This window comes from Perca fluviatilis, chromosome 12 (genome assembly GCF_010015445.1).
Source record: "Perca fluviatilis chromosome 12, GENO_Pfluv_1.0, whole genome shotgun sequence".
In the NCBI taxonomy this organism is placed as follows: Eukaryota; Metazoa; Chordata; class Actinopteri; order Perciformes; family Percidae; genus Perca; species Perca fluviatilis.
In genome coordinates this window covers 20,542,864-20,564,933 of record NC_053123.1, presented here as the reverse complement: position 1 = coordinate 20,564,933, position 22,070 = coordinate 20,542,864, and the positions used below count along the sequence as shown (strand labels likewise).

At 40.7% G+C, this 22,070-nt stretch overlaps 1 protein-coding gene across 1 annotated transcript; it reads right to left on the bottom strand.

Annotated features, from left to right (window-relative positions):
- Window positions 1-10,579: 10,579 nt before the first annotated feature.
- On the bottom strand, window positions 10,580-20,557 carry sik1 (salt-inducible kinase 1). Its single transcript, XM_039818459.1, is given in 15 exon segments — window positions 10,580-12,808; window positions 12,810-13,190; window positions 13,326-13,515; window positions 13,631-13,879; window positions 13,973-14,198; window positions 14,343-14,453; window positions 14,548-14,697; window positions 14,924-15,144; window positions 15,248-15,371; window positions 15,468-15,592; window positions 16,011-16,172; window positions 16,292-16,355; window positions 19,339-19,455; window positions 19,572-19,772; window positions 20,272-20,557. Coding segments are annotated over 14 exon segments (2,379 nt in total). The 5' UTR covers window positions 19,722-19,772; window positions 20,272-20,557; the 3' UTR covers window positions 10,580-12,699.
- Window positions 20,558-22,070: the final 1,513 nt, after the last annotated feature.

The window sequence follows — 22,070 nt, the reverse complement described above, 5'->3', positions numbered from 1 at the left end:
TTTACCGGCCAGAGGCATCATGCACCACCGCTGGTCTCCGTGCAGGCAAAGCTCGCGTAGTGTGTCGAGTATTGCGTCTGTAATAAAGTGTCCTGCATATTCTCCGATGTGTTCCGATGTATCCCGGTGGTACACGTGTGCGGTAGTTTGAATGCACATAATTGTTGTTCTAAAATTTCCATCGGGATGAACAGTTTCTTCTCCTGCTGAGAAGCTAAGCGAGTATTCAAGATGGCTGACACTCGTTTTTTCCTCGGCAATCTCCGGAAAAAGCCGACAGTCCAACCCCCTATGGGCTATGCGGAAGTGGCTCCTAATACTGGCTGTACTCTTTTGCCTCTGGGCAAAAAAGCCTCAGATGACGCAAAAATCGTAATTTTGCGTCATCTGAGGCTTTTTTCCAGACCCACAATACAGAGATCTCCCCTCTCAGGGGGACATGAGGGAGGGAAGCACGGTCATTCAAAAATACTACCGGGTTTCTACTGATACAAAGCTTAATCAGTGTTCGAACTATACCGTGGCCTTCGGGGGAGCCCACTTTTTTCCATCGCGGGTCGTGCGCTTGCAACTTACAATGACTTACAAAGATACATAACCGCTACAAGTGTATGCACTATACAGGATTTACCCTATCATACTTTATCGACAGGAATAGATAGGGCAAACAGCCACCCACAAATATATAAACAATACGAAGAATACCAGAATTCCTCCGTTCAATTAGACCATAGCGACGCACCCCAAGCTTCCATCCTTAACAAACAGCCATGTATATCGGCTGTTCCAGGCTCTCCACTGCTGGCTGTTCCAATTGTTTTTTTTTTTTCTTAAAAAAAAATTTTCTTTTGCCATGGCTATATGATGCTTACTGCAGAATGGATTTCAAGGACTTTGCGCACCGATTAATGGCCTCCAATGTTTATATTTTTTCTACGAATCTTTGAGTTAATGTAGCCTACTAAACATGAGTTGGATTTGCACCGCAGCGCCGCCACGCCTTGATGCTCATAACAAGAATAGCATGTATAGTTTTCTTTATTGAAGTGAATTGGGTTTAAATCACCATCACGCATGAATTATATTTTTGCAGTTTTACACATTATAATCCACGATGATCACATTACACAAAACTGAAATTGCACGTCAAAATGACACATTGTCAATATTTTTAGAGACCCCCCAAAATTTCACAAATCACATTTTCAGGGGAGCCCATGTCTTATTAAGGGGAGCCGAGCTCCCCCTAGCTCCCCCGTAGTTCGCACCCTGAGCTTAATGCTAAATCGGTGAAGTGTCCCTTTAATATTGGAACGGACAATTGCCCAATGTTGTGTCATCAATGTTGTTACTGTAAGTAAAATGCAACATCACAAGTCAACTGCACAACGAGGATGAGGATTTATGTGTGCCTTTCAGTGTGTGTGTTTATGAGACCTAATTACAGTAATTATGCAAAATGTCTGCCTCCTAAATAGCTCTATTAAAGTGATGGTTCGGAGTAATTTCACCCTAGGGTCCTTTGCACCATGACCTTCAACCAAACAACCCCCCAGAAGCTTTTTTCACCTGGGTCGAACATTGGGAGAGTTAGCATAATCAGCTGAATAGCTTAGCGCAGGGGCTAATGTATCCACGTTTGTATCTCGTAAGTTACTCCACTAATAATGCCTGAAATGATACCAAACTTCTACACTTTGTACAAATAGGTTATGCACTCATAAAATGATGGATTGGAAAGTTTGTAAGTACACCAGAAGTGTATGTAAATAACACTTGCCTGCTGGCTTCTCGTCTCTGCTGCTACTGCTGCTGCTGCTGCTACTGCTGCTACCGCTACCGAGCAGTAAGAGTGCTTAGGGACGTCTACAAATTACAACACCGAAAAGAGATGCAACAAAAATATTTATTAATTTAACTTTTTTTTTTAAAGTAAGTGCTGTAGTATAACTAGCAGGAGACAAGTTATAATTGAGGTAAGTTTGGAGACATTACCTTATTTAATCATTAAATTAATAAATATTTTTATTGTATTGAGTATAAGAGGTTATGAAGAGATTCAGTTCAGAGAAACTTTATCGGCATCAGTGATATCAAATGGTTTCCTCTTAGAAAAGTCTCAATAACTAAATGCAGGCCTCCTTGTGGTGCAGGAAGGAGCCTGGGGGCAGCGGGCGATACCCAGCATTGATGATACCCATGATCCCACCTGCAACGTGTGGTCACGTAGCAACAAAGTATCTCTGCTGTCACAAGCCAAGTGTAAGATGAGCTGGAGGCCTAGGAGTCAGGCTTAGTGACGCACTTACTATCTGACTTCAAGTCCTCCAAGTTTCCACAGAGACACAACTTCTGACACTCCTATGCCATGATTCAACCGCGTGGTGCTGCGAGGCACTGTGACTCCTCTCTCTGATCATTGTTCCTCTTATGATCCATCATTTCACTTACACATGTTGTTCAAAGTCTCTGCAGAGAGAGATGAATCACTGATGTGAGAGATAAGACAAGGAGGATTTTACTGAACAGCGGAGAAAGTTATTGTCTTATCATGGGATTTGCTAACGAAATGACTATTGCCAGTCTTATCCTTCAACTCTCCATGCCCCCCTGCTCTCGTCTCAACAAGTAAAAATGCTAGAGTGGCTGCAGACTATAATTGTTTGAAACCCAGTTTTATTTTTTTATTTCAATTTTTTTATTCAGACAAGTCATCAAGAACATGTTTTTATTTGCGATGGCGGCCTGCAGTGTTGGTGGGTCTGCCTGAGAGCTGGGTGAGATCCTCCATTTGAAGAAGCTTCCATTAAAGATTGCAGGAAGGTGGAGAATGTTTGATAAGGCATGGGGACCAGTATTGAGATATTTGAGGGGTCTGAGAGGTTGAAGGTGTGGGATGAAGGATCAACCATATTCATTCTACAGTGGTAGCTGTATACTGTATATGTTTTAAACACCCTTTTTTCTTTCTTTCTTGTTTTGCTCTCTTGGTTTGTTCTCTGGTTTTCTAACATGAGTCTTTCTTTTTAACTACCTAGCCCATGATGTGTATAAAATCCGTCAAATAATTATAATCGTCTGTTCTTTTATGCCGCTGTAATGTTGTAATTGAAAGAAAAACAAGATTACTTTTACATACCAATGTGGACTGTATCCAAAATAACTGAAGTTTGTATGCGTGTTTATGACAGAAGTTGAGTGTCTAATTCAGCATGCACACACACACACACACACACGCACAACGCACATGCACGCATGCACGCACATACACACACACACTCACACACACACACACACACACACACACACACACACACACACACACACACACACACACACACACACACACACACACACACACACACACACACACACACAGCTGCTTAGTGAACCGAGCATGAGAGAGTAATGGAATGTAATGCCTGTAATGGAATGCTCACATAGACGCCAAAGCCTGCTGTACAATATTAACAGAGCCCAAAGTGCGTCATGGCTCTCACAACTGACACTGTGTGTGTGTGTGTGTGTGTGTGTGTGTGTGTGTGTGTGTGTGTGTGTGTGTGTGTGTGTGTGTGTGTTTTATGCGCTTCCCATCTCTCTCTACTGTATTGCCACACAAGTCTTGTGGTCCTGGGTGGTGTCGCCATATGTGAAGGAACAATGGCAGCACATTACTGTAACCTAATATGCAGTGTAAGTGCTATGTGGAAGATTAGTGCTATGAATGGAGCGGGTTTTGGTTCCTCAGGCCTCATTTACAGTAAGACATAATGGCTTCTAGTTAATTTTAAACTTGATGATGAGAACATTACCAGTGGTGGAAAGTAACAAAGCACGTTTACTCAAGTTACTTACAGTAATTACAATTTTGAGGTACGTTTTTTTACTTCAACTCTACTACATTTCAGAGGGAAATATTGTATTTTTTAGTTTGGTTGGTGGTGAGTGAAACAAAATCTTAGGGTGTAGATCTGCTCGTGGGGATTTGGGACTTCAGTATTTTGAGGCAGCCTCTTGTCAGACAACAACACCCTGTAGTGATTATTAATGCTTAGTTCCAACTCCATCACCATGATGCTGCCCAGCTACAGTCGCAAGCTGCTGTGGCCTAATTCTGGGTAGGGATGCAAAGGTCAGGCTGAAGCTTCACAGAAACCAAAACCACTAGTGTGTTCTTCATCAACGAGTGAACTACAAAAAATTAAAGTGTACAGTATGACCAGAAACTTGCCCTTAAACACCTGACAAAGTGATACAGTGAAAAGGTTCCTTGATGCTCAGGTTTATGTTGTGAGTCGTGAAATGTGCAACACATGACAAATTGTGCAGAAGGTTAAATGATGAAACTTCCATTTCTCTGTAATGCCATGTGATTAACAGCATGTCCAGGCTGTAAACAAAAACAAACAGGAGAGCTCTTTCCTTGCCTTTGTTATTCACTTCCTCCAGTGGTCCCATGAGCTAAAGTCATGTCAGTTTTTTTATACAGCCCAGAATCACAGATTTGTTTTAGAGGCCTTTTCACTGTCAACAACATTCAACACTCTCCATTATTAGACCCTTGATTTAGGTAAGAGAAATTTATTGTAAGTAGGATTTACTAGTGAATGAGCTAAAACTGTGGTAGAAATTATATTTTGTACTTGACAAAAATCACTAAAACGTGTCTTTAAACCGCAATGGGGGCAGTAGAAACAAGTTATACACACAACACTGACATATCTTCTTCACCGTTTAAGTTGATGTGATGAACTTGTTAGCAAACAGCTTACTTACACATCCAGCAGTTATGGAGCAACATTATAATTTTGTTTGTGTCCACCTGATTAATGTAAGTATATATGTATTCACTGTCCTTTTAGCTCTGTTTTTGGTCTCCACCAAATCCTGAGGAAAATATCTGGTAAGTCACTTTGTCTGTCTGCTGTTTGGTGCTGGTCAGGTCGTGTACAGTGAGTTTTTTGAGCTTTCCTACACATTGGACCTTTAAATTAATGCACTAAATTAAGAGTGGTCTCATAATGTGTTTTGCTCACAGGTTTTCTACAGATGAAGTTGGTGCTCTTTCTCTTCTCTGTCTACTGCTAGTCCCACTAACTTCAAAGTGTTTTATGTTAAATGAAATAATAAAACTAACTCCATTGCTATGGGAATGCTATTTTAAAATAGTAAAAAAAAAGTAGCTGCTTCAGTTCCCAGATGGATCAGTGAAGTGACTGATGTGGTAGCAAACTCTGTTATGCAGAGTCGTGTCTAGCACTTCCGAAAGTTGTTTATTTTCTTTGCTCTGAACCTCCATGAGTTCCACAAGTCCTCTGGTATTCACACTCGTCCTGCCAGAGAGGCCGATTATTGGCAGTGACGCATGTGTACAGTTTCTCACTCACGTACACACAATAAGAAGGGTGCTAATCTCACAGCGAGGGGAAAGATCCAAAAGCCCACACCAGAGGCTTCCTGAGAGTGTGATTATACAGTATGTACTGTACATCAGGCCTGTGGGTTTATGTGTATAGTATCTGTGCCATAACATAGTTTCTTATGCAACAGTTCTCGGAGCTAATACAATATAATTGACCCTATGATTCTGAATTTCCCTTTTGTCATCAGACATTAACTTCCTCTTCCTTCTGTAACTGATTACTGAGGTGGGAAGTTATTTTTCACATTTCCACAGTTACATGTTTCTCCCCAGCATCTGCTCCCCCCCACCCCCCCAACGTCTTTCTCTTCTGCTTTTGTCCACACAAATAGATTCTGAGAAAATTCTCTGCTCAATGCACTTTCACTTTTGATATCCGAGTAACTTATTCAAAACACTCTAAATGTTTTATGGCAAGCTGTCTCTGTGTGGAACCTTGGATTCTTTTCACATCCTGTGTGTGTGTGTGTGTGTGTGTGTGTGTGTGTGTGTGTGTGTGTGTGTGTGTGTGTGTGTGTGTGTGTGTGTGTGTGTGTGTGTGCGCGCGTGGGAGAGCAGAGGATTAGATAGGATAGGTCCATCCAAGTCACACGTGTGCATAATAGTCCTGTCCAAATCCGAAAATGCTTTGCAAATGCCATTTTCTCTGACTTCTGCATGGGAACTTTTCTCTTATTAAGTGGTGGAAGTTAATTTACCAAAGAACTGTAGATAAGGCTGGTATTGTATTATTTCTTATCTTCAACTAATCCCATGAAAAACCAACTATGAATTGATCCTACAAACAAGTATTGTGTGCATATCCACAGACATAGAAAATAGTTCAGACCAAACACATGCAATTTCTATTTTATTAAACTATATATTTGTGAACCAGTTTTAAAGATGTATGGCTTCAGTAGAAATTAATGGGCATGGGGCTGCAGACAGACAGGGGAAATCGTAAAGTATAGAGAGACGGACTGATGCATTGTTGGTTTTGGTATTTTCATGAAATTTGTCAACAATAAGAAAAAGAGTACATAACATCAAGATTGTCCTTTAAATCCAATACTAATTATACAATTTGAGTCAAGGAAAAATACAGAATAACATCAGCCTTTAAAGTGATGGTTCAGAGTAATTTCACCCTAGGGTCCTTTGCACCACGACCTCGAGCCAAACAACCCCTCAGAAGCTTTTTTCACCTGGGTCGAACATTGAGAGAGTTAGCGTTATCAGCTGAATAGCTTAGTGCAGGCGCTAATGGATCCAAGAGTGTATCTTGTACATTACCCCATTAATAATGCCCGAAATGATACCAAACTTCTACACTAGTACAAATAGGTTATGTACTCATTAAACGATGGATTGGAATGTTTGTAAGTACACCAGGAGTTTATTTAAATAACACTTGCCTGCTGGCTTCTGCTCTCTGCTGCTACTGCTACTGGCAGTGCTTAGGGACATCTACAAATTGAACACCGAAAAGAGATACAACAAAAATATTTTAATGATTAAAAAAGTTAATGTCTCCAAACTTACTTCAATTATAACTTGTCTCCTGCTAGTTGTACTACAACACTTTTAAAAAATAAGTTAAATTAATAAGACTACAGTGACCCCTCCTGTTTTTCTCTGCACTTGGTTACCTGCACATAACTAGCCCAACCTTAAAGGAACACGCCGACTTATTGGGAATTTAGCTTATTCACCGTAACCCCCAGAGTAAGACAAGTCGATACATACCCTTCTCATCTCCGTGCGTGCTGTAACGCTGTCTGACGGCTCCAGCATTAGCTTAGCCCAGCACAGATCCTGCAGGTAACTGGTTCCAACTAGCCTACTGCTCCGAATTGTGACAAAAGTGACAAAATAACGCCAACATGTTCCTATTTACATGTTGTGATTTGTAGAGTCACATCGTGTACAAAAAACAACGTAACATGAGACACAGCCATCTTCTAACCGTAAACAAACCGAGAACTATATTCTCAGACAGGCTTGCTGCGAGCATATCACTCCACCCAAGTACTATATTCTTCCACCTGAGAATATAGTTCCCGGTTTGTTTACGGTTAGAAGATGGCTGTGTCTCATGTTACGTTGTTTTTTTGTACACGCTGTGACTCTACAAATCACAACATGTAAATAGTTTTTGTCACTTATTCGAAGCAGTAGGATTACTGGAACCATTCACCTGCCTGTTCTGTGATGGGCTGATGCCGCTGGTGCCGTCAGACAGCTTTACAGCACGCACGGAGATGAGAAAGGTATGTATCGACTTGTCTAACTCTGGGGGTTACGGTGAATAAGCTAAATTCCCAATAAGTCGGTGTGTTCCTTTAAAGCTCAGTTTACATGCACAAATACACAACATACAAGTTATGAACAGAATCAGCTCTAATTTTTTGTTGCTGAGGTGGATACTGGATACTTAACAGACAGACAAACATTGACTTGTCCAAGGTCAGTTCAGGAAGGCCAAGTGGAAGTACAGGAAAGGAAAGGGAAAGATCATCTTAACAATGCGATTACATAAGCAAACAACATATCAACTCACTCCAAGGGTAGATCAGGTGGCAGTGTATATGATTATATTTAACCGCAGGCTCTGACAGTCACAATACCGTTACTGATATGCAGCTTTAAATAGGTTTGACTTGTTTTAGAAGTCGAGAATTCCAACAAATGTTGCTTGTGGAGTGCCACAAGGCTATAATTTAGGCCCACTGCTCTTTAGTTTTTATATGCTCACTATTATTTTCCATTGTTACATGGACGACACCCAACTGCATTTATTGATTGCTTCAAAAAATCCTAACCCTTTGACTAACTAAAACTGCATTTATGTGTAAAATGTGTTTTATGCCATAACATATCACAGTAATTATTGGATCAAAGTAGTAAAAAGATACAAGAAATGTGGGTGCAAAGAATATAAATCAAACAGATCTTTACTTTCTTCTCTTAATGTGCATAAACATACATCAATTTGTTACAAGAAGGCTTATTAACTATACTGCACTGTTCTCAGATGTGCTGAAAAGTCTGTAAAACAATATAAACTTATTCACAAAGCTGCTACAAGAGTTTTAACCAAAAAAGGAAGAGCTTAGCTCATGTTTCATGTTTAAAAGGCCTACCTGGTTTCGGTTCACAGCTCACCTTTCTCAGTGAGAGAGCTCTTCTGTAAAAACTATAGTTAATATTTGAAATAAAAAAAATATGACAATAATATATTGGCCTATAGCCGTAAAAAATAATTTTAACCATGATATGTAGCGACACGCTACATTGACAAATAAACCTGTCACACATTAGCTCAAACATATTGACATTTCTGTATGGACATTTCTTGTTAGTTATTGGTCCATATACAGTATATATATAGACTGAACAACAATACTGACATTTAATTCAATTTTATTTTATTTTATTAAGTTATCTCAGTACACTTTCTAGATAGAGTAGGTCTAAATCACACGCTATAATTAACAGAGACAACAATTTCCCCAAGAGCAAGCATATATCTGTGATAATATCGGTTGATACAGTATATTGGTCCAGCCAATTTATGGGTCTAGTGCTGCAAAAACCTGCAATGTTCTTAAAAAGCAGCCACTTTTCATAGCATTTTGCCATTGCTTCCTGCAGAGTTTGATGTAAACTAGGCATTTAAATTTTGGAATAAACAATTAATGATGAAATAAACAATTATCGTACAAGACACTTTATTTTTAAAGATGTTTTTTTTTTTGTGTGTGTCTTTATTTGATAGGACAGCTTAAGACTTGAAAGGGGGAATGACATGCAGCGACTAAACCTCTGCACATGGGGTGCACGCTCAACCAGGTGAGCCATCAGGCGCCCCTTACCTATTTCTTCTTTGTGTTATATATTGTATGTTTTTGTTCCATTTTGTTTTTATGTATTGTGTTAGTTTCCCTGTATAGAAATACGTTACAACAACCCACACATGCACACGCACACACACGCACACACACACACACACACACACACACACACACAAGCACACACACACACACACACACACAGTAAATATTAATAGTCACTTCTGCAGCTGATGACTGATGTGTTTGTGGTGGCTGTACATCAAATGTTCCTTTCAAGCTGTTCCTCACCAGCAACTTCCCGAGGGTCATATACCAAATGTCAAGCCATATGTTACATGTGCAAATGTGTGTGAGTGTGTATGTGTCTGTGCAGTGGCCCCTCACAGTGTAAATCTGTACATACTGTGAATAGCGTGCAGCAAATCAACACATTTGTAAGTTTGGAAAATGCAGTACTCCTGCAAGAATTTAAATTTAGAATTTAAATTTTAAGTTTATTTTCTTTCTCTTGTCGATAAGTAAGAGGAGAGCAACAGAATTTACTTGGGTCAGCACTTAGCTCACGGATGGTTTGTTTTCTCATTTTGCCTTTGCGTCACTTGACTCCCACATAGCCTTTTGTCAGATGTCAGACACCTGTCCGTTTTATGAAGAAACGTCAGGCAGGAGGGTCCACAGGGTCCAATGATTCATCACTCTGCATCCCAGCATCATCATAGGGAGCCAGTGCATCATCAGTGTGCTTTGTCATCAGTTAGTTGAAGAGGATGCGACGTAGTTAAAAGTGGGTTGTCTGCTCCTGTATCATCCGTAGTTTTAATTTTTGTATCTTCATTATAAAATCTGGTTATCAAGCTGCTATCAAATGATTATATGATAAATAAAACAGTATTTTGGAATACATAACGAAGTGTGTGTTGCACCCAGTCTGGTTGCAACAAACTTATTACTAGTAGTTATTGTTACTAATGATTACCAGTAATATTGACAGGTAATTATTTTAGATACAGCATCACTGTTATAGATGTACTGAAGACTGAACTCACATTTTTTAGATGGATCATCAGATTCAAAGATTCAAAGGTTCGATGCTCATTGAGTACGTGCAGTGAAATGCAGATTTGCTTAAGGCTAGATGAGAGTGCAATAAAAAATAATAATTAAAATAAGACAAATACTACTCAGAATATATACTATTTGGAGGATATAAATTCAAAGATTTAAACTCTAAATACACATATATAAATATACATGTGAAAAGTTCTAAAAGAGTTGTAAATATATCCAACTTATGATTAAAAAAAATTCAAACAACAGACAGTTTAGGCATTGAAGTTTATTTCAATAAATAGCCACATAAATAAACCTTTTTCTTTCATGAACTAACATTCTCTCTCCTTCTCTCTTTCTCTTCCTCCCACACACACACACACACACGCACACACACACGCACACACAGAAAAAGAAAATGAAATTGAAATACTTCTTATTCTTACAAAGTTTATAAAAAATGGGTAATCCTATAGATTTGCATCGAGTCTTAGTGTTTCAATCGTTTTGTGACGTTTTTTCATCATGAGAAACAAAGAAAAATCTGAATAAAGTGCAATTCTTTGTCTGCTGACAAAGCGAGTTCAAAGTCCAGATTCAGAAAAGAGATGTCAGAGAAGATATTAAAAGGGCCAGTAATGGAGCCATCCATATTTCTTTCTTCGTTATAGCGATCAGAGATGGAGAACTCTGATCGCGGGTTTGTTCAAAGGCACAAGTGTTGGTAGTCAGTGCAATCTACCACAAATTGCTTACAGTAATAGAAATATCAACACTACATGTTTCCAACGCACAACTGGGTTTGGAAAAACACTGCTCTTCTACAAGTTGTTTCACAGATATGAGAGGACTAACTAAGCTTACATTACACATCTCTTGCAGATTTCAAATACGTCATCTGAACTTCACGGCACAAATAAATCAGCTTGTTGCAGATCAGTTCTACTTATTTGCCACTTATGGACAACTGAAGAAAGATTAACTTCCAGCACATGGTATTGCTAGGTTCAGATTTTTTCTTTTCTTGTTTTCTTTTTCTTTTCTAGAAAAGTACAAAATGAATACCACCATGGTCATGACAGTAAAAGCTAGAGATATTAACAACACGTGTAGCATAATTTTGGTGACAGCCAGAGTTTTCTCACAGCAAAAAGCTAAGGAGATCATGTGAAATATTCCTACTAACCACCATGCTACATTTTGAGACAGCATTCAAAGTGAAAAGTCAGTAGTGTATCTGTGATAGATCACCCATCTCTTGTGCTGTTCGCTCTTTGGTAAACCCAAATTCTTCCTTTCAGTTAAAGAACTACAAGCATGCTGTGTGAAGGTACAGCACTTTGAAATTCCTTGAGTCTTTCCTCTTTTCGTCTACAGTATCATATTATGTTACATAACTAGTACCTGTTCTAGTCAGCTAGCACAGCAAAAAAATGTAAGGTAATAACACAAAAACCTCAGGCAAATGTACAGTTTGACCATCCTATGTAGCCACATACTCATTTTTACAGGTTTCCAAATTTGTGTTCCTGTGGAGGTAGTAAAAGCATCTAACAAAAAGGTGCTTATAAAACAAAGGGAATATGGATCGATGTATCCACATATGCAAAGAGCTACCAAGCTGACCGATGTACCTGTTGTGCTTTACTCAATCAGCGAGACACCACCTTCCTTCAGTTTTGTCTGATGGGGATGTAGCAGTCTTTTTTGCGCATCGAGGTAAAAGCAGCATTTGCGTAGCTATAATAATCTTGCCAAAAAAAATTATAATCACAGTTTCAATACAAATCAACTCCTTCAGTAAAGCTTAGGGCACTATACTGCATGTTCATTGCACTGCTACAGAGAGATTTTTTCTTTAGAAAGGCAAACAAAGTAGGAAAAATGAAAAAAAGAAAGAAATTTGGTCTTCAAGGGAAGTCAAGTGAAAAACATTGAGAACAGGAAATTACACAAAAAGTTTTTAAAAAAAGAATGAGGAAGAGGGAGCCTTCCTGTATTAGATAATTTCGACACCATTAAAACATCTGAGACATAATTGTATCGGCTTGCGTCAGCTCTCATTTCATTGAAAGTGAGTCCATCAGGGAGCTGAATGAAAGTCTTTCAGTCTATTATTGCTTCTCTGGCTGTCTGATACGAGTTTATCGCCTTGTCCAGAGTTTGGTTATTGCTTAGTCTTTAGCTTATATGAAATCAAAAGTATAAACGTGTGTGGACACATTCTCACATGTGTACCCCATGTTGTTAAATAAAGTGTACATTTGTCACTTGCATTTGTTTGTTGTTCTTTCTCCTCACTGCTGCTGTCTTTTCTTCTCAGCTCAAAATCAAGTGAAGATTTTTTTTCCAACACAAAGAGAACAATCGCTTGTCTTGATAGCTGATGTTTTACTGCTGTGCAGCCAGACTCAACTCCTGTATGTCAGGGTCTGTGCTGAAGGCCAAGCCCATGCTCCACACCGCTGGTTGGGATATGATGGGGAGGGTGCCATTATTTCGCAAACTGAGGCTGCTGTTGGAAGCCGATGTAGGGGTGAGGGTGTGTTTGTGGGCTAATGTGCAGACGAGCCTCGAGAAGGTAAGCAGCGGAGGCCACAGGGGACAGAGACGAAGAGTTGCAGGATGAGAAGGATGAGGAACAGCCAGAGGAGGAAGTCTCGATAGTTTGTTTCCAGGGACCGTGCTGTAGACCAACTGAAGCTTGCTGAAGAGGCAAGGTGGAGGGGGCGGGGGTGTCAAACATGGAAGAGGAAGCAAACACTGTAGTAGGCGGAGGAGAGGGTGACTGCGGCTGGGCCAGAAAGAGCAGGGGATTCTGGGCAGGTCCTGTCTGAGCGGCTTGGACCTGAGGCTGGGGTTGGTGCTGAATCTGTAGCATTCTGGAAAACAGACAGAAGATCAGACTCTCTATTTACATGAGGGGTTTTCAAAGTACAGTATGAGACCGTGTGCCACCCCCTCAGACAAAATCAAGACAACATTGTGCTTCGTGTAATCATTTTCATGTGTCTCACCTTTGCTGGTGCAGCACCTCCTCCAGCATGCTGCGGTGCTCAGAAAGAGCTGGACTCAATGACCCTCGGCTGCCGCGGTTACAAGAGGGTGGAACAACAACCTGCCTCGTCAGACCCTTGATCTTATTTAATCCCAGAAGCCCTTTAGTCCGTGTGTTTTTCCTCAGCTGCTGGCGGAAAGCTTTGAGGCCTGTGGAAAGGCATGTGAAAGTGTTACACAATACTCCTTTGATCTGCTAGTGTGACGCATCATTTAAAAAAATTTAGACTGGATAAATGACACCTGAATGATTGTGCTCCCGTACCTTGTGTGAGGGAGGTGTCAGAGGCTCTGCGACCCTCCTGGAAGCTAGCAGAAGGCAGGCTGCCCTGAGCCTGGGGCAGGAGGTGGGAGGAGAAGGTCTGGGGAGTTCCAGCAGGCAGCAGAGTTCCACTTTCAGAGGCCAGAAGTGTTGACATCTCACCTATAGCAGCCTGCAGGGTGGGGGCTGGACTGGATGAGGACTTCAGACAGCTGTCAGAGGAGGCACCATCTGAGGGACTGACCACAATACCTACAGAAACAAAACAGGTAAGAAATTAGACTCTGTATATGTGATATGTGGATTGACTTATCCTATTGCTGTACACTTATATAACATACTAACATGGAGGGTTGCACTGGTGGAAACGGGCCGACACCTCCGCCAGAGTGTGTCTGCGGGACGTGGTGGTGTGAGGGAACAGAGGCCCCAGAGTTTGTGTTGCCTCCTCTACCTCCAGGTCTCTGGGTCGTACCTCTTCGCTGATGCTCGTCTCCAGCAGGCTGGTGGGTGAAATGGAGCGGTTCCAGAGCAGTCTGTTAAGGCTGGCTTCCACTGGAAACACAACACGCTAGAACAGAAAGAGATGGACTGTTAGCCACTGATTAATGGTAGAGATGCAGAGTTGCCTTTGGTCTATCAATAGACAAGGGTGGAGGTTGAAGTATCTTAACCTCTGAGCTGCTGAATGTTGTCAAGTTGTATAATCATTTACCTGGAATAATCCACCTTGGTCATACTCCATCTCAGGGTACAATGGAGGAGTTTTTTTAGCTGGCATTGAAAAAGCTGTAGTTCTAAAACTGTTGGTGGATTCCATGATCACCTAGAAGCAAAACAGAAAGCAAATAGCATTTTAGACTTCAAGCATAAAAAAATCAGGACTAGCTTAGCTCAATACATCCAGTTGGAGTGCTCACCTCTGGGCCAGTGGAGTCGGAGGTGCTTCTGGGTCTTTGGCTCCAGGTCCCACACTGGCGGCTCAGCTGCTGGGTGCGATGCTCTCTCACTCTCTCCAGCAGCAGGTAGTAGATAGCAGAGAAGTGATTGTAGCTGCTGCTCTGCAGAGACTGCAGAAAATGACAGATAGTAGATTAGTGGTGTTGGCGCTTTGTTTAGCATCTCTTCCTCTCTTTACAGCTTCCTTTAGCTCTTTCCCTCTATCTTCTTTGAATGAAAGCCAGGTATAACTATGTTTTCGGTCTTGCTGCCCCTGTTAAGTATAATCTCTTTGGAGCGAGTATTTGGACATATGTCTTATGAACACCAAACCAAAACTGTTTTGTGTTCAGTCACCTCGATAGTCTTCTGGCGGTCGATTCCCAGTGTGTTCATGATGCCCAGCACTGGTTCGCTGTAGTCCCCCAGGTTGGAGTTGTACTCTGTTAGGGAATGGCTAAGGGTCTGGTGGGCAGCTGTTGGGTCTGCCAGCATCCAGCGATGCTGCTTGATCTGGGCCATGCTGATCCTCCGGGCTGGGTCCACCACCAGCATCTTACGGATCAGGTTTTCACAGTCTACAGAGGACAAAAACGAGGAATGAGTCTTGGATTCTGAGCACCTTGGATTTGGACAGAATTGGTAATTAGCAGTCATTTTATGATTTCTTTGCCATTATACCTTGAGACATAAAGAAAGGGATTCTGAATCTTCCCTCTGTGACTCTCTGTCTGAGTGTAGGAAGGCTGGATCCATCAAATGGAAGAGAGCCGCAGACAAGAACATAAAGCACCACACCAAGGCTCTGTGAATAAAATAGCAAAAAGGAGAATATTAGCATAAGAAGAAAACAAATGCTTGATTGAATAATTTGGTCTATATTTCCCTTCCATAAGCTTACCCAGATGTCCAGCTGAGGCCCTTCATACTCTTTCCCTTCAAACACTTCCGGGGCAGCATAAGGCGGGCTGCCACACCATGTAGACAGAGGCTCCCCTGCATTGTAAAAGTTTCCAAATCCAAAGTCTGTATGACACAGGAAGAGATACACAACGGTTTTGTTATTCCAACTTGTTTGTTTTCTCTACATTCCAGCATGAGGAGCTCACGGCGCTGGAAGGCAGATGTCTCATGTATTTCATATTCATGATGTTCAGAGACATTCTTAGACCAGATTAACTCAAGTTTCAAGTTTCTCTCACACAAAAGACTAGTCTTTCAACTACGGTACAATCATTTGATTGAGAATGGTTTAGGAAAGCTGTAAAACTTTCTCCAGGCGAAAATGAACAGAATTTAAAAACAGCAGGGAGGTACAAAGAGATCAGTCTCAGATTCAAACCATTGATTTCTAATAAAAACCTATAACACTTTCTCACATTGTACACTTCCTGCCAGCAAACCAGTTACCATGGTATCAGTAAACAGTATATGGCAGACCTACCAGCCAGTTTGATGTTCATACTGGCATCCAGCAACAGATTCTCGGTTTTTAGGTCACGGTGAACGATGTGGTGTCGGTGGCAGTAGTCCACGGCTGTAAGAATCTGCCAAAACTTCTTTCGTGCCTCATCTTCACTCATACGGCCATTTGAGGTCAGGTGGTCTGGGGGGAGAGTGGATATTTTAGTTCAGACCATATTTGAGACAGAAATGTTGTGATGTATCATGATCAACAGATTTAGCCTCCTTTTTCAAAGTAAAACACCGTAAAGCTCAACTCACCAAACATTTCTCCGTTCTTTGCATACTCTGTCACAATGTACAGCATGTCTTTGGTTTCCATGACCTAAGACAAAAAAAAGAAGAAGAAAAATAAACCAAATGGGTCATTGGCAGCTGATAATGACGAAGAACAGAAAACCCATTCCAAGTCCTTCAATTCAGCCCACTCCAGACATCTCTTGGCTTGAGACATTTTCTAACCACAAAAATCCCTATCTGATTCTTCTCCATCTACTTCAAAACACCCTGGCTTTGCTTGGAATGCCCTGTAGCATAACTCAGCTGCAATTAGATCATGTTTTAAAACCCATTTATACCACAAACCCAGAAGGGAAATGCATATCATTCAAACACAGACAAATTACTGTCAAATGTTCTTCCTGAGGCGGACACTAGTTCGCAACGGATACTAGTGTTGAATTTCAAGCTCCCCCTATCTCTTAATTTCTAGTAAACAGAGACAGATTCACACAGGCTGTTCACATGTGTCTCATCTAGTGTATCAAAAACACCATAAGTGCAATCATTGCACTATGTAGGCCGGAAAGACGCACATTCCCAATCCTTTCCTGGAGCTCATAGAAAGCTTCCATTTCCCAGGAGAGCCCTCGGGGATGGGGCAGTTTAGCAGAAAGGTTGCACAACAAAGCAATTTTCTTCAGAGGACAAAGCCATGTCTTAGAAATGCTGCTGGCCAACTTTGATTAAATGTCACTAAATTCCACTGAACGGTGGAGCTTAAATCTTTTCAGCCACCAGTCCCTTTAGAAAACCATGAGAAGAATGATTCAATACACAGACACTTCCAAGCGGAGAGTAGTCTTTATCTGTGAGATAGGGCAGCTCTCTGGGGCTCTGTCACCTTGAGGTGCAGTTGACGTCACAGCTCTGAAGAACAAGCACGGCACAACAAGGACCCTCAAACCAACCCAGAAGGAAGATTAACCCCTTAACATCCATATTTTTCCATTTTATTTGCCATGAACTAGCTTTAAGGTTGTAGAAGCTGCATGAAATGTACACTGAGTGAAATATTCAAATCCAAGACTCCATGTTTTTATAGCTGCACCTCTCAATCACACGGAAATATTGTAGATATATTGTGCAGCATTTTATACACATTTCTCATAATTCAGCCTGATATATTTGATATCGTTGGGAATTTTGGGATCTCCACTAAAATTTTAAATGCATTTATGTGTGTTTGACATCAGCACAGTTTATACTGACAGCCCCACCGGTGTAAGTGTGAGGTTTAAGAGGATAAGAGGAGTGTGTGATTGATACAGAATAAAGAGAAAGGCAGAGGCTTCAATGATCCTTGACTAGAGAGGAAAAATAAAATTTTACTCTCATGAGACCGGTGAGAGAATGAAAGCAGCAGCTGATTTATTAGGCCAGAGGTCTCAGACCATCACCGTGTACCAACCATCTGACTAGCATCACCTCAGACCACCCAAGGGCACAGGAAGAAAGGATGCATCACATGCAGGATGTAGACAGAGGTCATCTATGTTAGAGTTTAGAGCTGTGATAGCACCTTTATCAGGAGCTGGGTGATAATAAGCCAGTCTTATCCAATTTCTCGTTATCATTATATCTTTATCTATATTATATATATCTATATTGTTAGACAGTTAATGTCTAATTGAACAAGACGAAACCAAAAGCTATCACAATGCAAGAACCTAATTCTACTTAAACACACATGTTTGACATTTGACTAAGTGGGATAAACATTTGTTATTATTTAACATTATTGTTATTATTATCACTAAATTCCTGCAGTTGTTTGTACAAACAAGGTTGTAAACCCCATTAGAAATAACAGTAATATGCATTATCAATATCCATACATATTCATTTTTTTTGTCAATTAATCATTTGGTCTATAAAATGTCAAAAAAGTGTATGTATGTGTGTCTATCATAATTACATTAAGCCCAGGGTGATGTCTTTAAATTACTATTTCCTATAAACAATGATATTTAGTTCACCATCCCATAAGACAAAGAAAAACGGCAAACTTTCACAACTTAGAAGCTGAAGGGAATTTGTTTGGTGTTTTTACATGAAAAAATTAGTTAAATTATTCATTAATTGTACTGTCTATAGTAATAATAATTTAATCGACTAAATGTTTTGGCTCTACATCATGGGATATACTGTTGCAGTTTCCAAGGAAAATGTCATTCTCTTATTTTGATTGAAGGATGATTTCACAGTATGTGTTTGTTTGTTTGCGTGGGTGTGTGTTTTTCTTGCCAGACATGTGCCACAGCACTCACAAGGCCAGCTGTGAAGAAAAAAGTGGATCCTTTTCACTAAGTCTATTAGCAGCTTTGTGCAATGTCTTCACATGATGTGCAGACACATGCTGTAGCACTTGGCGTTAAGAAATGCTAATTGGTATTAACATTTAGACCTGTGGACGCACCTTTAACCAGCAGTCTCCTGACTGTTGTCTGACAAACCTCTGCAATCACTTCTACACTAACGGAAAACATTTTGCATTGTTCCCAGTACAGACTGGCACCCATGCTTATTCTCTCTCTCTCTCTCTCTCTCTCTCTCTCTAACACACACATGCAGAAACAAAGGGAGAGGTCAAAAGGGATTGCACTAATGCTGTTGTGCTGTACTTATGATTGAATGTGCTCTGAGAGTCAGCAGCTCACCACAAGCTGGTACAAACCACTTAGATAACAAATGCCCTTTATTTTTGCCACACATAATGGCACCACTGCTTCCACATAATAACAGTAGCGAGGCACAATGCTCTGCTCAACAACATTGCTACTGAGTGAGAGAAATACAGGTGTCCCCATTTTGCAAAGCTTTCTACCCCATTGCATTTTTTTACTCCTAGATTCATGCCTGCGTTCAGACTGGCTCCCTGCACATGCAACAGTCACAGAACCAGGCTTCACAGTTGAGGCTATAAGACAGGTTGATTAACACACTTCGGCTGCCCGCACACACCATTCTGCACACATGCAAACACATGCATGAAACAACACTGCAGAGAGAGGAGAGATAATACACACCTGGTAGAGTTTGATGATATGAGGGTGGTTTAGCAGCTTCATAATCTGCACCTCTCTGTAAATCTTCTCCAGGTTGGAGGGGTTCAGTCTGGTCTTGTCAATGATCTTAATAGCCACCTGAAAAACCAAAAAATTGCAAATTGAAGAAATTTAAATTTGAAAAGAAGTCTACCTCTGTGTGTATCTTTAAAAATCTGCTAATATAGTCACACAATTTGAGGAGAGCTGCTGACCTGTGTTTTGGTGACTTTATGTCTGGCCAGTTTCACCACTGCAAAGTTTCCCTTCCCCAGAGTGCGGATGATCTCGTAAAAGCCGACCTGCAGAGGCCTTCCCTGGGCAGGGCTGGACTGAACAGGGCTGTTCTCTGCCATGATCACCATGGTGCATTAACAGTCTGGAGATACAGCGTTGCGATAGTTTAAGGTTAGAACCTGCAGAGACAAAGACATCTGTATATTTCATTGCTTTCATTTTACTGCATATTAACATACATTTTACATTAGGCAGGTGTTTTTGTCCTAATCAACGTAAAATAAGTGTATGTACAGTATATATGAGAATGATATACATATAGGCCTATATCTATGGCGCACGAGTTCAGAGGGAGAAAGTATGAGCTTAGCCTGGAGTGAGTGAGGTGCTATCAAAATGTGATATGGTCAAAAGAAAAGTATTTTAAATGTAGGCCTACAAATGTTCCAGTTCCTAATAAGGCATAACAACTGATAGAGTATATATATATTTTTTATGTTAATACTTTAAACATTTTTTACTGTTAAATAGAAAGTAAAAGAGATGAGAAATCGGCTTGACTAAAAACGAAAGTAGCTTTGGGTTGTGTAAGAAAATGGCATAGATTAAAATGAAAATGTATAGAAAAGGGTAAGTATGAGGTAAGTGAGTCCAATGGAGAGAGGAGTCTCGTCTTACCTTAATAAGTAGGCACAAACCACTTTCTCACAGTTCAGAAGGCTCTCAGAAGAAACATAGACCATCCCACAACCAGAGCGAAGAAACAACAATAGAGAGGAAAAACTGTAGGGAAAACCCACGGAGCAACTTTTTCTTCCCGTCTTCAATTTGAGTTTATACAAAAAGTCTTTCGGCCCGGGGCTCGGCTGTGGCCGGTGTGTAACTGCGCGCTCCGCCGGAATGCAGAGCAGAGGGCTTCGGCACTCACAGGGGGGGAACTCCTCCTCCTACTTCTCCTCCTCCCTCCCTCCGCCACCATAACAAATTGATACCCACCTTATTAACGTCACACCCGCGTCAGAGCTCCGAGCTGGGTGCAAGGCAAGGCCGGGCCCGAGCGCAAGGCACGGGTTGCCGGGCAACCGCGCGGCTCGAGCGCACGGTGACGTGAGTGCTGATGGAGGGGTTGCTTGGAGATGGGGACGGTGACGTCAGTTGTAGAGATGTGTCACCACGTGATGTTTCCCTCTGCCGGGCTGTTGCTCGCGGGCTACCTCGCTCTTCTACTGCCCGACTGCGCACGTGGCTCCAGCAGAAACAGAAACAGGAAGCAACTGGTGATCGTCAGTTAGGTTGTTTCTGGTTTCTGTTGAGTAAACCACATTTTATCCACATATTTGTATTATTTGTCATATGTTTTATTTAATCTGTTCTATTCTAGTCTATTCTATTTTGCTCTCTTTTATTCTATTCTATTCTATGTGAAAAATATTAATAATAATCCACATATTTGTATTATTTGTCATATGTTTTATTTAATCTGTTGTATTCCATTTTACATTGAGTTGTAGGCTATGTATTCTGTTTTAATTTTATTTAGTTTCATTATTCTATATATGTACTATTTAATATCTATCTATCTATCTATCTATCTATTTATCTATATACAACTTAAACAATCAATGATAAATTCAAATGAAACTCAAGTTCATGTGGTCACAAATAAATCACGGATTTGGTCTTTAATTGTAGGCCTACTTTATCTAGACTACTTGTAGTTGTAAAAATATTTATTTCATTAAAACGTGTAAAGGTCATTTGCTGGTAGGCTACTGGCTGGCTCGTTTAATTTTAGCACAGAATTATTTGCGGAAAGTTCAAGAAAATCTCTACTCACTCTGCACAAAGCAGGTGGGAATGAAAAGAGGTAGGCAATAGCTAAACACACAGAGGGAGAACATCAGTTTGAGGCAGAAAAGAACAGACAAAAGAAAAAAAAGGGAGGGGTGTTACCAAAGAACGAGGAAAAGAGTTTCATGAGAACCTGGAGAAGGAGACCGTTTCCATACAGACAACATGCACTCTATATAAATCCTCACATTACTGTATTCCAACTTATAAGTGCATATTTGCCATATTTTATGAACTCACAGATAAGGATGCAGTGCAGGGTTTGGGCGCAAGAGATTAGGTGACTTTCTCTTTCAATAAACTGACTACAATAAGGATCTGCATCTAATTTGTTTGCAAACCATCAAAATACACAGTCAGATATCTGTCTGATAACCTGTCCTTGTTATCCATGCATCCAGTGGCTCCATGCTGCTTATTTTCAGTAATGGCAAGGGTGCTGTGTGTTTCTTCTCCCAGACTGAGCAGCAGCTTAATAAGCTTATTAGGGATTTTCTTGTGGAGCTGCCATTTTGCCAATCAGGATAAAGAGAAAGACAGTCCATGTCATCAGTAGGCTACATCAAAGAACACAGGTGATGTCCATGGGTGTTGAAGTTCAGGTTAAAATGGTTAAATGGGTTAAA